Here is a 16,508-nt window from a genome sequence, read left to right as displayed (position 1 = left end):
CAGAAAAATATTAGCGGGTGAAATGTCTGACCCCTTGTTTTTCTTCTCTCGCAGTGCATCGACAAAGCCAGGGACCTGTTGGATGCCGAGCTGACGGCCATGGCTGGAGAGAGCTACAGTCGAGCTTATGGAGTAAGAACCCACAGCCCCCCCACATCCCCTCTTCTAAGACCACACACACACACACACACACACACACACACACACACACACTGGATTAAGCTCCATACATCAGTCAACCAGCTCATTCTCCACAGTCCTGTATGGAGGGCCTGGGTCCAAAAAAACTAAATTATCATTACGCGGTGAATCGCAGAATTCGGATGTTCAAAGACGCCAGATATTGCAAATCAACCACACACATTAAACCTGATTTATACTTTCATGCACGGTACGCTGTCGTATGCCAGAAACAGCCCGGCTCACAACGTGTCACGGCATGTTATTTTCGGTGCACATTTGGACTTTAGAACACTAGCACAGACTTCTGACATCGCAAATCCACCACAAGCAGACGGCAGACATTTAGACTGTGAATGGTCAATGTACAGAACCCCACACGGTTCCAGATGGGGCACAGGCCATGGGTTTTGACACATGAAGGTCATATGTACACATTTTGTGCACACCACGATTTACCAGATGTACCAGAGCAACACCATGTCGGCCTCAAGGATTCCATATAAATTCTGAGAACAGCGCCTCACGGAGCAATGAAATTAACAGTCCCATTTGGACTGTTGAAAGGTTATACTCCAACACGAGGTCTTTGATAATATATATACTGCCCAATTTAGTGTGTGTGTGTGTGTGTGTGTGTGTGTGTGTGTGTGTGTGTGTGTGTGTGTGTGTGTGTGTGTGTGTGTGTGTGTGTGTGTGTGTGTGTGTGTGTGTGTCTGTGTGTGTGTGTGTGTGTGTGTGTGTGTGTGTGTGTGTGTGTGTGTGTGTGTGTGTGTGTGTGTGTGTGTGTGTGTGTGTGTGTGTGCGTGTGCGTGTGATTTTCCCAGGCCATGGTATCGTGCCAGATGCTATCCGAGCTGGAGGAGGTAATCCAGTACAAGCTAGTGCCAGAGCGAAGGGACATCATTCGCCAAACGTGGTGGGAGAGACTCCAGGTATGTGTGCCGGCCCGGCACGCGTGTCGCACAGACACACGCGTGTCGCACAGACACACGCGTGTCGCACAGACACACGCGTGTCTGTGTACTATATCTCTGCGTGTGCACAGAAATTGTGGCCTTGTGTGGCTGAACAACGCACTCCAAAGGTGGCATGCTGAAAGACCTCTTTTGCTTTTGACAGACGTGAACAGACAGTTCACAGTGGAGTTTGACAGATAGACAGTTAGACACATGGACAGACGTCAATCCAGCATCATCAGTGTAGGACACTCTTGTCACGCCATATACAGTATAAGTACACACACACACACACACACACACACACACATGTTAACATGAAAGACACAGAACTCTCTGTAGACAATCCATCGCGTAGTTACTTTCCCCTGTTCATAGGAAGTGGCAGAAGGCAGATTTAAAACTCTGGAACATCACGTTTTCATGTGTCACGTTTGCATAACGCACAGTCCAAAGCCCATCCAGCACATGTTGCTTCCTTTCAGATGGATTGCGATTACTGCCATTATGGCAATTACAGTCATACCTGATAAAACGCTGTCAAAATAATGCAGAAGACCCACAAATCGTTGGAAGAATGTCACTAACTCAACACAAAATCCCTAATACGCGTCCAAGATATGAAACCGCGCTTTGAGATAGATTTCAAAGGGGTTATTTTTACAGCTGCTATTATAACCGAATCACAGCGCGGCTCGCTCAAGCGGCTACCGTCTTGTCTGTGCACGGTGTGGGAAGTAACGTGTAAATGGGTACAGCGACGTGCGTGTGGCTCTTTGATCTGCAAATGTGTCGATGGTTTCTGCATGACAGCGTGGTGTCCTGGAACCCTGCTCTGTTTAAAATGACGGGTTCCATAATCCCTTCGTAGGACGTATCACTATAAGATACCTCATAATTAACTCCATATTTAAACTTTTTGTGTTTTATTCTTTTTGGTAAATGTATGCCCAATTTGATCATTCTACAATGTCACACAAAAGCTTCAAGCTTGCAAATGTGATGCTTTTGAATTAGAATCCTGAAAAGAACCAGTACCAGTCCACCCAACAGAGATGATATCTGCCCAGTGTTGGCCTGACCTTGTCAGGCAGCGTGGACAGACATACACACATTTTACCACTTCAGCCATATTGTATACTTGCCCATATAGAGGTGGCACGGGGTGAAAAAATAAGCCTGGCTTGTACTGTAGATTGGTTTGTAGATGCCCAAAACACGGACGCCAGGCTTTTATGTCATTTTTGGACAGGGTTTCTACCACATGATTGACTATCTACAATAAATGCTCTTTTCACCCTGACAAGAATATCCTTCTGTGGGCTGTTCTGAATCGTCGTATTTCATTTTTGTCGCTGTAATTTTGGCATTAAAAAAATAATAATGCTAATGTAAACATATTTGAACACAAAAAAAAATCAGCCTTCAGCGACTTCATTCCATGGGCTTCACACTGGTTTATTCGCTGTTGATGTACCTGACCGCCAACAACTCCCTTTAACTCCACCTGTTGCCGTGACAACAGCCAAACAAGGTGGTTTTTCCATTCTCTTCAAAGTCTCCCCGGAGGGGTACATAGGTCGGCAACACGCGCACGCACACACACACAGCACAGCACATGTCCCAGCGTGGTAAAATGAGGCCTCCTTGATCATAGTGACGTTTTCCGTTCATAAAAAAGATGAAGTTAGTGTTTGAGGACGTGGAGGAGGGTATTGGGGGGGGGGGGCTCTCCCTGAACAAACACAGTCACACACACACACACACACACACACACACACACACACACAGGGTCCATAATTGCAGCACCAGAGACGGGCAGCGCGGCATGACAGGTCAACCCCCTCCAGTGGTGAAAGTACTGTACATTTACTCAAGTACTGTACTTTTTGTTTTAGGTACTTCTGCTTTACTGGAGCATTTCGATTTTCTTTTATACTTAACTTCTATTAAGACCTATTTTATATGTTGGCTATTCAAAAATTGCTGATCTATAAGCTCACAATACCTCACATCATGACTCTTGGCTCATGTGGATCCACATTGTTCTTTTACTTTGATACTGAAAGTATATTTTGATGCCAATACTTTTGCAAGGTCAAATGATAAATACAGGCCTTTTACTTGTAACAGAGTACTCAGAGTAATCTGAGTACTTCCACCACTGATCCCCTCCCCCCCCATCCTCTCTCTCCTCTCAAAGTGATTTATTGGTGGCTAACCTCACACATCTGTCAGGGAGTCACCACAGCCCTCTTCAGCCCCTGCTCTCTCTCTGTCTGTCACACACACACACACACACACTCGTTCTCTGTTTCCTCAAAAGACTGGAATTATGCCATCGCATTATGAACGCTGTGCCATCATCGCTTAACGTGCACATTGCCGTGTTTCACACGTGAGTGGGTTTTTTACACACGTGTGCGAGCGAGAGAGAAAAGCAGCCTTGTTAACCATGTAGGTCCCCTAGGACCCTGCTGGACATCTTTGGCCCTGACCCCTTCACACAAAGACACACACACATATCATCCTCTCACGTGTGTGGTGTTGTTATTCAGTCCAAATCCATCCTCCATTAACTCTGAAATTGTACAAAATGGTTCCATTTTATACACTCTCAGATAGTTATGCACCGAATTCGGCCACCGAAACTATTCAACCGAATAAAAATGCATATTCACTATTCAGTTCGGTTGATTTTTGTAACCTAATGTTTTGTTGTGAGGATGTGATCAAAATGTAATCATGTATTTGCCATTATTTCTTTCTTACCCATGTCCGTATATATACGTACCCCGACGCAAGGGGGCGTCATATCCCAGGTCCGTTTATATATACGGACCCCAATGTATACTCCGTCTATTAGTGATGCGTGGGCCGCTCACAACGCGTCGCAGGCGACGCGTTGTGAGATGGTAGAGCGGCTATTTTGGGTGTGCGGGCTGGCTCCTGTGGCGGGGCGGGTTATGCAAAAAATCCGGCCCGCTCAACACTACCGTCTATATATTGGTTCAGTCCCACAGAAGATTTTAACATTGGTCCGGTTGCTATGGCAACGCCCCACCGCTCCAGCTAAGGGATTGAAAATATAATCACTGTGTAAAGCAGTTGAAAGCAGTTTGTATGGCGACGCTCCCGCCATGTAAAAGCTTCTGACGAAAGATAAACAGTGTGTGCTTGTTCCAATGATACTAGAGTGTGTGTAGCGACTCCGACTTTTAAAGTGAACGTGTATAGTGGCACCTGGAACTGGGATTAATGCTAACAGCTAGCCGCAATAAAATAAAATAAATAAAATGTCCTCCTCCGACCAGGGCTTCAAACACAGCTATAGCTCTTTGGCTTGAGAGTTTCTGCTGCCCATCCAAGAGGCAGTCGCTGCTCAGCCAGGGGAGACACTGTGCTTATGAACTTCAGGCAGTACTAATTGTCAACCTGCAGGTGTTCTAACACCAGGGTCTGGATTGTGAGCTTGTAGATTGGCTATTTTTGGCAATCAAAGATTCTTCGGTGTAGACAAAAGTGGTATACTACAGTAATTTAAATAAGTGCTGGATTGTTGCTTTAACTGTGTGTGTGTGTGTGTGTGTGTGTGTGTGTGTGTGTGTGTGTGTGTGTGTGTGTGTGTGTGTGTGTGTGTGTGTTTGCTCTGCTCTGCTCTGTAGGGTTGCCAGCGCATTGTGGAGGACTGGCAAAGGATTCTGATGGTGCGCTCCCTGGTCATCAACCCCCATGAAGACATGAGGACCTGGCTCAAGTACGCCAGTCTCTGTGGAAAGAGTGGCCGTTTGGTCAGTACTCGCTACACATACACATTAAACAAGCCTCGTCCCCCTACTTAATATGGGTACTGAGACCATGTTTACTACTGTATCACATGATTTAACACTTTTCGCAACAGGAGGCCACATACAGAGACTATGGCTATTTGGGGGTCTCTGTTGCTTAATCCCTGGGTCAAGCAGTTGCATTATGAGAGACAGAACTGGAATAAGCCCAACGCATACAACTGACTCTTTTACATCAGAGTTTAATCGTCTGGCTAATATGGGATTCATGCTCAATGGGTTGAATTTATGATTAGAATTGTACGAATAATGTATTGGCTAAGGGCAAAGTGTTTTCTTTCCTTTTTGTTTTTAAATAAAAGATAACCTTCTGTGTGATATCTTAAACGCTGAACAAAATGTACTCATAGTGCTGTAATTCAGGTTTAAATGGTGTTTGACTGCTTTGTAACATGATTTAATGGGACGTATTATAGTTATAGCTCCGAGGCTCCTGTGCCAGCCCCAGACCGAGCATAATTTCATGCATTGTTCAGATGCAGTCAAAGATGATTAACTCTCACTTGTCAAACGAAAGCGAGAAAAAGGGGAAATTAGTCCTTGCCCAGGGGCTGGGCACAGCAGTGAACCCTAGCCGTGAAACGTAACTTAATTTCAGGCGGTTTGTTGAATTTTACTGATGAAAGCAGCGCAGGCCGTCCCAATCATGCTGTTTGGAAACACTATCCCTTATGTGCCCAGTAAAAGTGCCACAATAATTCCTCTACAACCATGCTGTTTTTCTAACTGATTATACGAGATTGCAGACAGGCCCTTTTGCAGGCTTACACTCGAGTGCACGCATGCCGCGCCACAGTACACACACACACATTGGCAATCACCGCAGTCACATCCAGCATGATGTCAGTGAGAAAAGAACAGTGATTGGCCGATTGGAGCCGTCGGCTGCTTGGGAAACACGAAGGAAGGCACGGGTGGATGAATGACTTCTCTGTTTGATAAGACCGTCCAAGGCTTGGCTTTACCAGCCACCCCACATCACCTTGATAACACCCGTCCACTGTGGAGGTCTGAGGCTTGGCTTTACCAGCCACCCCACATCACCTTGATAACACCCGTCCACTGTGGAGTTCTGAGGCTTGGCTTTACCAGCCACCCCACATCACCTTGATAACACCCGTCCACTGTGGAGGTCTGAGGCTTGGCTTTACCAGCCACCCCACATCACCTTGATAACACCCGTCCACTGTGGAGGTCTGAGGCTTGGCTTTACCAGCCACCCCACATCACCTTGATAACACCCGTCCACTGTGGAGGTCTGAGGCTTGGCTTTACCAGCCACCCCACATCACCTTGATAACACCCGTCCACTGTGGAGGTCTGAGGCTTGGCTTTACCAGCCACCCCACATCACCTTGATAACACCCGTCCACTGTGGAGGTCTGAGGCTTGGCTTTACCAGCCACCCCACATCACCTATAACTACAACTACAACTATAATAACCTTGACACGCACGCAAGTGCACACACACACACACACATGCACACATGCACACGCACACACACACACACACACACACACACACACACACACACACACACACACACACACTTAAGATGGTCCAAGTTATTTAGCATTTCTTGAATAAATTAACGGGAATCTACACGTTTTAAAACCTAAATCCCATTGTTCTGAAGTGAGGAGATATATAGTGTGGGGGGGAATACCCTATGACCTATGTCCTTGTCTTTTTATGTGTGAAATACCAAAGTATATACCAGACCAGATGACATCAAACACAATGTACAGACAATGTCTAGCCATCTCTAAGAGTGTCTGTCTGTCTGTATGTATGTGCGTGTGTGCGTGCGCACATACTGCTAATCTCGCAATCTGCTGGACCGCTTAGTGCCACATTGCTGTGCACTTTATCTTTTCACATAAAACATTTTGAAATGTTTAACTTCAATTGTATAATGGAAGTCAAAGGGCCTCTCGTCGCAGTGAAACCTGGGCCACATTTGTAGCCACACTTCACATAACATGAGAGAGGTTTTCTGACGTTTTCTATCACATGTCCAAAGTCTGAGATCCACATTGGAGCCACCTCGTTTCCCATGTGGATCTAGAGATCCAATGGGCTATACTGTACACACACAGAATAACTCTATAAACACACAGAATAACTCTTCCTACTTCACAGGTGTTACCTATGATACTAATTAAGGTTCTGTTCCATTTAGTGTGCAGTGGTTCTCCAACTTTTCAATTTCAAGGACCCCCGTAACTCTTGAGAGTGTACAAATGGAACCAAACGGACTCTTACAGGTCCATTTGCTTCCATGTGTACACTCTCAGAGTTACACACCCATACGGGTCCCATTTGGAACCCACTCAAGAACACTTTGAGACCCACTGGTGTAGCAGATTGTTTTTCCAACACGCACAATAGCAGCACCCTGACTCTGTTTGACCAGAATGGAACAGAGCCTTCATTAGTATCAGTGGTTAACACCTGTGAAGGAAGTAGGGAAGGGGCCCAAGTTCTTTCCAAAATGGCGTGTGTGCATAGGTTTTTCCCCCTTATGAACAAAATCAGCTACATTTCCCTTTCCTTTTTCTGACGGTCTTGTCATTTGCCTTCTCTCCAGGCGCTGGCCCACAAAACCCTGGTGCTCCTGCTGGGAGTGGACCCGTCCAAGCAGCTGGACCACCCGTTGCCCACCGTGCACCCCCATGTCACCTACGCCTACATGAAGTACATGTGGAAGAGTGCCCGCACGGTAGGAGCCGACCGAGACCGTCCCGTCCCCATGGTTCGTATTGAACTTTTCCTGAGAAATAGAATCCAAAAGGAAAAGCACGCACATCTCAAAAACGATTATACGGGTGCTGAACAAAAAATCTACAGATAAGAAGGTAGGAAGTCTGCGCACCGATCCTGAGCTCCCAACATGTATTACTGTAATAAATAAGATGCTAACAACATTTCGACCCTTGCGGGCTTAGAGTATATATTAATAGAGACGGCACCCGAGTTCTCCTCCCATCCACGCATTAAGTTGCTCAAAAGCGCATGAGGCGATTTCACTCCTCCTTCAGGGTAGGAACAGAGTGCATTCTGGGATGGATTGGGCCTAAACACATGAACGTGCTGGCCGTTGACTATCATTGCACGCGTTCACGTATGAAACAGCGTTCACGTGTCATCATGAACGTGCGCAATAATAGTCGGACCAGTGCGTTCATGTGTTTGGGCCAGCGTTCCAATACCAAATTCGGCCACTATGTCCATTTCGCCTCAGGGTTTCCTCCGGGTGCCGTCTCTATTAATATATACTCTAAGCTTGCGGGTCTTCGTCTTCCTGATCAATTTATACCAGTGGGTCTTCCTTAATCAATTTCAACCCTCCGTCCGTATTATGGGCATTTTAGGTACAAATTGTCAAAAATAGCCTAGGCCAAATGCTTACATAATTATACAGTCTGTACACCGGTGTGGTGCAGCGGAAATAGGCCATCTACAAGTGGCACGCTGTGAGCTTGTAGATGGGCTATTTGAGGTGTCGGTGGTTAAAGAGGTTTTATTGGTTCGATACGCTTGTGTTTGAAAATGGACTGTGATGGAAGACGAGTAGGAGAGGGGCGGGCTGTCAAACACAGGAAAGGGGGAAAAAACGAATAACGTCACTCCTGTCTCGTGGCGGAGACCGCACGCCGCCATGCCAGCAGGGGGTTCGATCCCCCACGCTCCTCCCCTTTTTCCCTGACCCTGCAGACATTTTACCCCCCCCCCCCCGACATGCACGCGCGCACACACACACACACACACATGCAGTGGCACTCTCCAGCAGACGTCAAGTAGCCAGGGTTGTGGCTCACAGAGAGAGCAGGAGCTCATTAGGGAAGTGTCTGACAGAGACTTAGGTAAGTGTGAGCGTGAGTGCGGTATGTCTGCTGCTGCTGGAGACCAGCTGTACCGCTCACAAAGCAGGAATGTGTCACACACACACACTTACACATACACACACACACACACACACACGCATGCGTACACACACACGTGCACACAAACACACTTACACATACACACACACACACACGCACACACACGTACATGCACACGCACACACACACACACGTGCACACACACACCCCCAGAGCCAGAAGAGGTCCCATCCCCATCTTTGCAGAAGTGTTTTGGAACAGCAGGGCGTCTCCGTTCTCAAGTCCTGCTGGCACATGAAAGGTCACTCGTCATTTCTTGCCACTGCGGGGGATTCGTTACACTATAGAAACATAGCCGCGCCGACGTACTGTAGCTCCTCTGTCCTCTTGATGTACGGACCCCGCACGTACGCGCCTCTGGACGAGTAACTGGAGCCGCTCAAATTCTTCAGCAGTTGTTTTTTTTTGGGTGGTTTATTTCCACCAAGAAAGTGTCACACCATCAGTCATATAGTCATGTGCTCACTGGATAGTGTGAAGTCCATGTGCTCACTGGACAGCGTGAAGTCCATGTGCTCACTGGACAGCGTGTAGTCCATGTGCTCACTGGACAGCGTGAAGTCCAGTGTCCATGTGCTCACTGGATAGTGTGAAGTCCATGTGCTCACTGGACAGCGTGAAGTCCATGTGCTCACTGGACAGCGTGTAGTCCATGTGCTCACTGGACAGCGTGAAGTCCATGTGCTCACTGGACAGCGTGTAGTCCATGTGCTCACTGGATAGCGTGAAGTCCAGTGTCCATGTGCTCACTGGATAGCGTGAAGTCCATGTGCTCACTGGACAGCGTGAAGTCCAGTGTCCATGTGCTCACTGGATAGCGTGAAGTCCATGTGCTCACTGGATAGCGTGAAGTCCAGTGTCCATGTGCTCACTGGATAGCGTGAAGTCCATGTGCTCACTGGATAGCGTGAAGTCCAGTGTCCATGTGCTCACTGGACAGCGTGAAGTCCAGTGTCCATGTGCTCACTGGACAGCGTGAAGTCCAGTGTCCATGTGCTCACTGGACAGCGTGAAGTCCAGTGTCCATGTGCTCACTGGACAGCGTGAAGTCCAGTGTCCATGTGCTCACTGGACAGCGTGAAGTCCAGTGTCCATGTGCTCACTGGACAGCGTGAAGTCCAGTGTCCATGTGCTCACTGGACAGCGTGAAGTCCAGTGTCCATGTGCTCACTGGACAGCGTGAAGTCCAGTGTCCATGTGCTCACTGGATAGCGTGAAGTCCAGTGTCCATGTGCTCACTGGATAGCGTGAAGTCCAGTGTCCATGTGCTCACTGGATAGCGTGAAGTCAAACTGGGGGGTCTTTGAAATTAAACAGGGTGAGAATCACTGCTAGAGCCGTGAAAATCTTCTCTTATTTGGGGTCCCTGGCATATCTTTTCAAATGGGGGTCCGCGGGCTAATGAGTATCATTTTGGGGGTCCTTGACATGAAAAAGTTTGGGAACCACTGGTTTAGATTAGAAAGTCCCTTATGATATAAATGTTTGAATATCGTATGAAGGCATGAGGGGTGATCTTAACCACATACAGTAAGCACTACTGTAGTACGGTATACTTCATCGGATGACACAAATAGCTGATCCACAAACTGGCCTGGCTCATTGTGAGCTTGTACTGTAGAGCAGCGGTTCTCAACGTTTTTGGCTGGGGACCGCCAGGAATGCTTTGGCCATGTCTCTCCCCCCTCCCCACCACCAACACAAACTGAACATATATCATAAATGATATATTTATGATACCCCCCGAGTATGATAACCCCTGAGGGGTCGCGAGACTCGCGACCCACGGGTTGAGAACCCCTGCTGTAGAACAGTGGTTCCCAAACTTTTTAGCCAGTGACCCAAAAGAGAAATGAGATGTTTCCGAACTACTGAAAATAGCAGATCCACAAGCACACAACACGTCGCTTTGCGCCGGCGTTGTGAGCTTGTAGATGGGCTATTTTCACTACTTCTTAAATACTTGTAAAGTAAATGGAATTGCTTCGATTTTTCGTTTATTTCTTCTTGAAATTACTGGAATTTTTTTTTTATTATTTTTATTATTTTTTTGTGAATGTTAATAATAATTCAAAACAAAATATAGGAAACCAAAAAAAAGGGACCCATACAACTGTGTCCGCGACCCACAAAGGGGTCCAACCCGGTGCTTGGGAACCAATGCCGTGTAGAGTTCTGTACTCTGTTCTGTTGGAATGTTCTCCGGCCAGTTGGGTAATAATGTGTTGTTCACCCAGGGTTCTGTGCTCGTCCTCCGTCCCATGCAGATCGACGCCTTCCAGCACATGCAGCACTTTGTCCAGGGGATGCAGCAGCAGGCGCAGCACGCCATCGCAGCCGAGGACCAGCAGCACAAACAGGAGCTCCACAAACTCATGGCCAGGTCAGACCCCTGCTTGCTTCCCCACAGCCAGCCAGCCATGCTGCACTGCTACCGATTCAGCATTCAACCCCATGCGCAAGACCCTTGGAAATCGAAAGAAACCGAAAAGGGGGGGGAAAAAGAAACATTTGGGGTTGATCACATCACCAGATGCTTTTAAAGAACCCCCCCCCCACACACACACACACACACTCACACACACGTGTTCAGTCCTTTCTGGATACAATGATAAGCTCCGCCGCGCCGTTCGAGTTTTGTTTGGCTCTTGTTTGAGCGTAAAAAAAAAAATTAAGGGAAGTTAACTGCATGAACCCTAGCGTCCCTATTCTGGGGTGAACAAATAGCCAATCTAAAACCTCACAACGTGTTGCTGCGATGCATGGTGAGATTTGATGTGACAGAATGAGCAGACGTAGGTATAGAGGGGTACTCTGTTCAACAATGTATGTAGATTTTAAGTGATTATGGTAAATGTATGGTTAGTCATGTTTACCAGGACTAAACGAGGCCAGCGGGTCATACGGAGTGCAGGGGTCGTCCATACAGCCGCTCTGATAGGACGGTGAAAATGCAACAACACAAGTTGATGCAGGGAAAAAGTAGCCTCATTCTCTGCCCTCCAATTATAAACAAGACGGGTCATGTACAGAACGTTCAGCTGCTTTTCCATGACCACAGCCCTTTATATCCCTTCTTCTCTTTCCAAAGCTCGTCATGTTCTCTCTCTCTCTCTCTCTCTCTCTCTCTCTCTCTCTCTCTCTCTCTCTCTCTCTCTCTCTGTCTCTGTCTCTCTCTCTCTCTCTCTCTCTCTCTCTCTCTCTCTCTCTCACACACACACACACAAGTCGGCACAATTGCCCGCATTGTATCCAAGTTCTTATCACCAACCAAACATGGCACCGTGCCTACAGGTAACACAGACCAGGTGCTGCTCTGGTATGTAATTTGAATGTCTGCACCTGCACTCACGGCCCTGCCATGGGTGGCGTTTCTTTCAGTCGGGCACCCTCCTGGCACAGAGCTGGCATCTTCCTGCTATCATCACCACCCATATTAGGAATGACAGGCAGCACGAGACGGTAGTCAAAACAAAACGTTTAAACATCTCAGTCATGTGGACAAGTACCTGACATGCATATTAGGAACTCGTAGAGTTCATACACAACGGAATGAACATCTTGTAGACGCGGCATCATGTTCAGTTCTGTTCAGTGTGTGTGTCTGTGTGTGTGTGTGTGGGGGGGGGGGGGGGTAATTATAAAATGGAAAGTTTTTCTATTTGCATAAGTTTTCGCTAAAAGACTTCAAAGCCTGTGGAAGTTGTTTGCACGCTCTGCAGGCTCATAAAAATATTTACTGTGGTAAGCTCTCCCCTCCGAGGTCAAAATTCAAATCACCTCTCCAGTCTGCGAGATAATTTAAAAAAACTCAAATCACCCAGGGCCATTTTTTTGGGTGGGACGGGACGGGACGTTAACTGTTGCCACAGCTGGACAGAATCCTGTCATCATACTGTAGTCCATCACTCAGTGGCCAAGCAACTGACGATAAACAAAAAGATGCAAAGCTGCCTTTTGTCTCCGTGATTGTAGACAAACATTCCGTATGCCTAATATATGCTCCGTCATACGATGTTGTCACTAAGGCTGTCACGATCATGACAGTTTGTTGACAATTAGTTGTCCTACAAAGAATTGTGGTTAATGATTTAATTGTGGGTTTTTTTAATTATACAAAGCATATTAGTGGAACACAAACAAATGATAGACAATGACCGGTACCAATAATCAAAACGAATCATGTACCATGTCCAAAACAGGCCATAGACTTAATATTGTATTCTTTAAAAAAGATTTTGCATTCGCAACACGTCGTAGACGTAGATTTGAACATTTATGAACAATGTTGCTCGAAATGCCCAAAATAGGGTTGCCAGGTTGATAGTGATTAAAGGACTGTGGACGACGCCTTGCAAATAAGATGGAAATATCGTGACATTTCCATTAATTTAATCTAGCTGTTTTTATACAGATGGATGGAAATGTTCCCCACAATTATGGAAACATTATTGCGATTAACTAAAATAATTGCAATCAGGTGATTATTATGATGATAATTGTGACAGGCTAATGTCACTCTCCGAAACAGGCCAAGCTCACAACATGTCACACAGCCGTATGTGTTGTGATTCGTGAATATCACCAGATGTCCTTCAAAAGCATCTGGTGTTGTGATTAACAGAGTATAAATGTAAGCATCAGACAGCAAATAACAGTACATAAATCAGGCATTCACACACACACACACACACACACACACACACACACACACACACACACACACACACACACACACACACACACACACACACACACACACACACACACACACACACACACACACACACACACACACACTACTGTACTGTACTGTACAGGCCATCATGCCTTCTAATTTAATCATATGGGACAAGCAGCAAGCATGACGCCAGCATTTTAAGTATTTCTGTAAACAGGGGACACTGTCTGGCTGAGGAATGCATGTTTAGGGGGACACAGACACACACACATACCTGTATAATCTTTGTCAGAAGAACCAGACGTGCTGACACACTTTCTGGAATACAGGTCGACAGAGTGGAATGGTGCACACCTGGTCCACACACTCTCTCTCTCTCACACACACATACTCACGCACACATACTCACGCACACATACTCACGCACACAGACACGCACACAATTTTTATTTGCACAGAGAGAAAATCCACGCTTTCCTAGATTTTTTTATGTGATCAGGCTGCTTCCCCTGTACACGCCTACAGTACATACTGTATCTACTGAACCCCCCCCCCCCCCGTTCCCTGTACAGACTACAGACGAACATACTGTACAGTATAGGCCTCCAGTCCCATCCCCTGTGCACTTAAACATACAGGCCTACGGACCCCCCCTCAATTGCCCCTTACAGACCACCACACAGGCCTATTGCTCCCCTCCTCCTCCACTGTACACACAAACATAATGTACCCCCCAGCTCCCAAACATTCATCATCGTTCATCAACGCTTACTGTACAGCGCTCACATGGTGAAACACTCAGCAGAAACTTACGTAAACCATAGCGGTGCGGGACAGCCGAAAATGGGCGTGCTGCAGACCGCAGCTGATGAATGGCGGCCCTCGCCAGCTCCTCGGTCCAACCTCTGTGTTCTCACCCCGACTGCTTGTCTCTCCGCTCCAGACAAACGTGGCTGGTTGGAGTGTTTGACTTAAGTGCCTGCGTCGTTTAGCGTGATGGATGGAGCTAAGAACCAGCACCCCCACTGCACGTTTCCACATGACCCCAGATCCAGGCCTGGTGGAATAGGGTGGGGCGGGTGGGGGTATGGGTATGGCAGTGAGGATAATTAAATGACCCTGTGCAGTGCCTGATCTCTACATCTTTCAGTAGCTCAACGCACTGTTGCCTTTGGTAATCATGTCTTTAATAAATGCCCTATATGATATCCCAGTCTCCTATCATCATCATACTCTCTCTCTCTTTCTTTCTTAACCCCTTTAGACCTGAGGCCGGTCCTACACATGCCTTCTAAATCAGTACTTCTTAAACCTTTTCGTGCCAAGGACCATCAAATTGATACAGTACATGTTGGGCCGCAGACGCTGACGAGGAATTTCCATCATCAAAGCTCATTTGAAGCTCATTGAATACACTAGGTTCGTCTAGACAACCTGACATCCTGTGAGAGGCAACATTTGGCGGTTGTCACTTAGATCCTCTCCACAGCTCCACCTCACAACCCCCGTCTCTTCCTGTCCATGTTGGGAGAGCAAGTTCCCCCCCCCTTCCCTTCTCACCTGTTCCGTCCCACCCCCCCCCCCCCCCCCCTCTTCCTCTTCCTTTGTGTGTAAACAAATGGTCCTTTGCGTATTCACCTCCCCATCCTGTCTGCTCTCATTCTGGTCCGCCTTGTGGGTGGGACTAAGACTGTATATAAGGTATAACTCTGTGATTGTTATGTTATGCTTCTTGGGAGGACCGGCCTGCGAGCCAGTGGCATCCGTGTATACTGAGTGCACGTTAAATAAAGGTCTACAAAGGGAACTTGGTCTCACGCGTTTAGTGTCAGAAATTCTGCCATATCAGTTTGGTGTCGAGAAGTGGGGTCCTGTGTCGTCTGAAACTCCGGAAGATAAACGGCTCCAAAAGGACAGATCTCAACGAAACGGCTCCAAAGGACAGATCTACAGAAGAGTCTGCATCTATGGAGTTTCAACGCCTGGATTTAAAAAAACCTGTGGCTACACTGAAACGGTGAGAACATTCCAGACTACAGACAATTGAAGTGCTAATTCTCATATTTTGCAAAACCTATCTCCTATTGTATAAGTCTAGCCTAGTGGAAAGAAAAGAAAGAAAAGAGACGTCAAGTTTGTAAAACATAAAGAGAGACCTTGTTTTGCATTAAGTCAAGTAGCACAAAGAACCTTGTTTTAAAACAACATAAAGTACCGTGCTTGCATTACCTTGCATTAAACACAAAGACACCTTGTTAAACCTTGTTGTAACAAACATAAAGAATAACATAACGATACAGTGTTTTGCATTAAGTAAAGAAAAGAGACCTTTAAGTTGAAAGCACAAAGACACCTTGTTTCACTGTTGGCATAAGTCACAGAATGACATAAAGATACAGTGCTTGCTTTAAAGTAAAGAAAAGAACGTCAAGCTGACAGTATTTCATTATGGGGAATAAAAAAAGTGCCCCGGCGGCCACAGAAAAGAAAGAGATGGTTGCAAAATATGAGAAGAAAATTAGTAAGAAAAAGTCAGTAAAGACAAATCTGACCGCCACAAAAAAGTATTTTCAGTGTGGATGGAGGAAGAGACAACTGGGAAATCATATAGAAGAACTTCCAAGGACACAGAGCAGACCACTGGCTCCTCAGAAATCTCCTTTGTCTTCACAGCAGGCACTGACTCTCGACCTGGGCTACATACAAGCCAGTCAATGCCCAGACGGAGAGGAGACGGTGCCTGCAGGAGCCCACGCGGACGGTCCACAGCCTTCAACCAAGAGGAAATCGTCTGACATCGAGGTGGGGAGAACGGAACCAAAACCAGCAGGAGCAGAGCAGCCAGCGACAGACGTCAACGACAAGGGGACATCTCCTGTGCACAGCGCAGG

The 16,508-nt window shown here is 46.8% G+C and overlaps 1 protein-coding gene across 6 annotated transcripts in view; it reads left to right on the top strand.

Moving 5' to 3' along the window:
• Positions 1-16,508, top strand: part of mtor (mechanistic target of rapamycin kinase) — a 137,891-nt gene that overhangs the window by 95,279 nt on the left and 26,104 nt on the right. For 4 of the 6 annotated variants that reach the window (XM_080762886.1, XM_080762883.1, XM_080762884.1 and 1 more), the window contains exons 34-38: positions 55-132; positions 1,008-1,115; positions 4,805-4,930; positions 7,580-7,744; positions 11,204-11,319. In XM_080762886.1, coding sequence (XP_080619012.1) covers positions 55-132; positions 1,008-1,115; positions 4,805-4,930; positions 7,580-7,744; positions 11,204-11,319 — 593 coding nt within the window. The remainder of the gene's footprint in view (positions 1-54; positions 133-1,007; positions 1,116-4,804; positions 4,931-7,579; positions 7,745-11,203; positions 11,320-16,508) is intronic. The other 2 variants (XM_080762887.1, XM_080762885.1) reach the window with 1 other exon arrangement.

This window comes from Protomyctophum bolini, assembly GCF_963924005.1.
Source record: "Protomyctophum bolini genome assembly, chromosome: 5".
Lineage (NCBI taxonomy): Eukaryota > Metazoa > Chordata > Actinopteri > Myctophiformes > Myctophidae > Protomyctophum > Protomyctophum bolini.
This window is presented reverse-complemented; position numbering and strand designations above follow the sequence as displayed.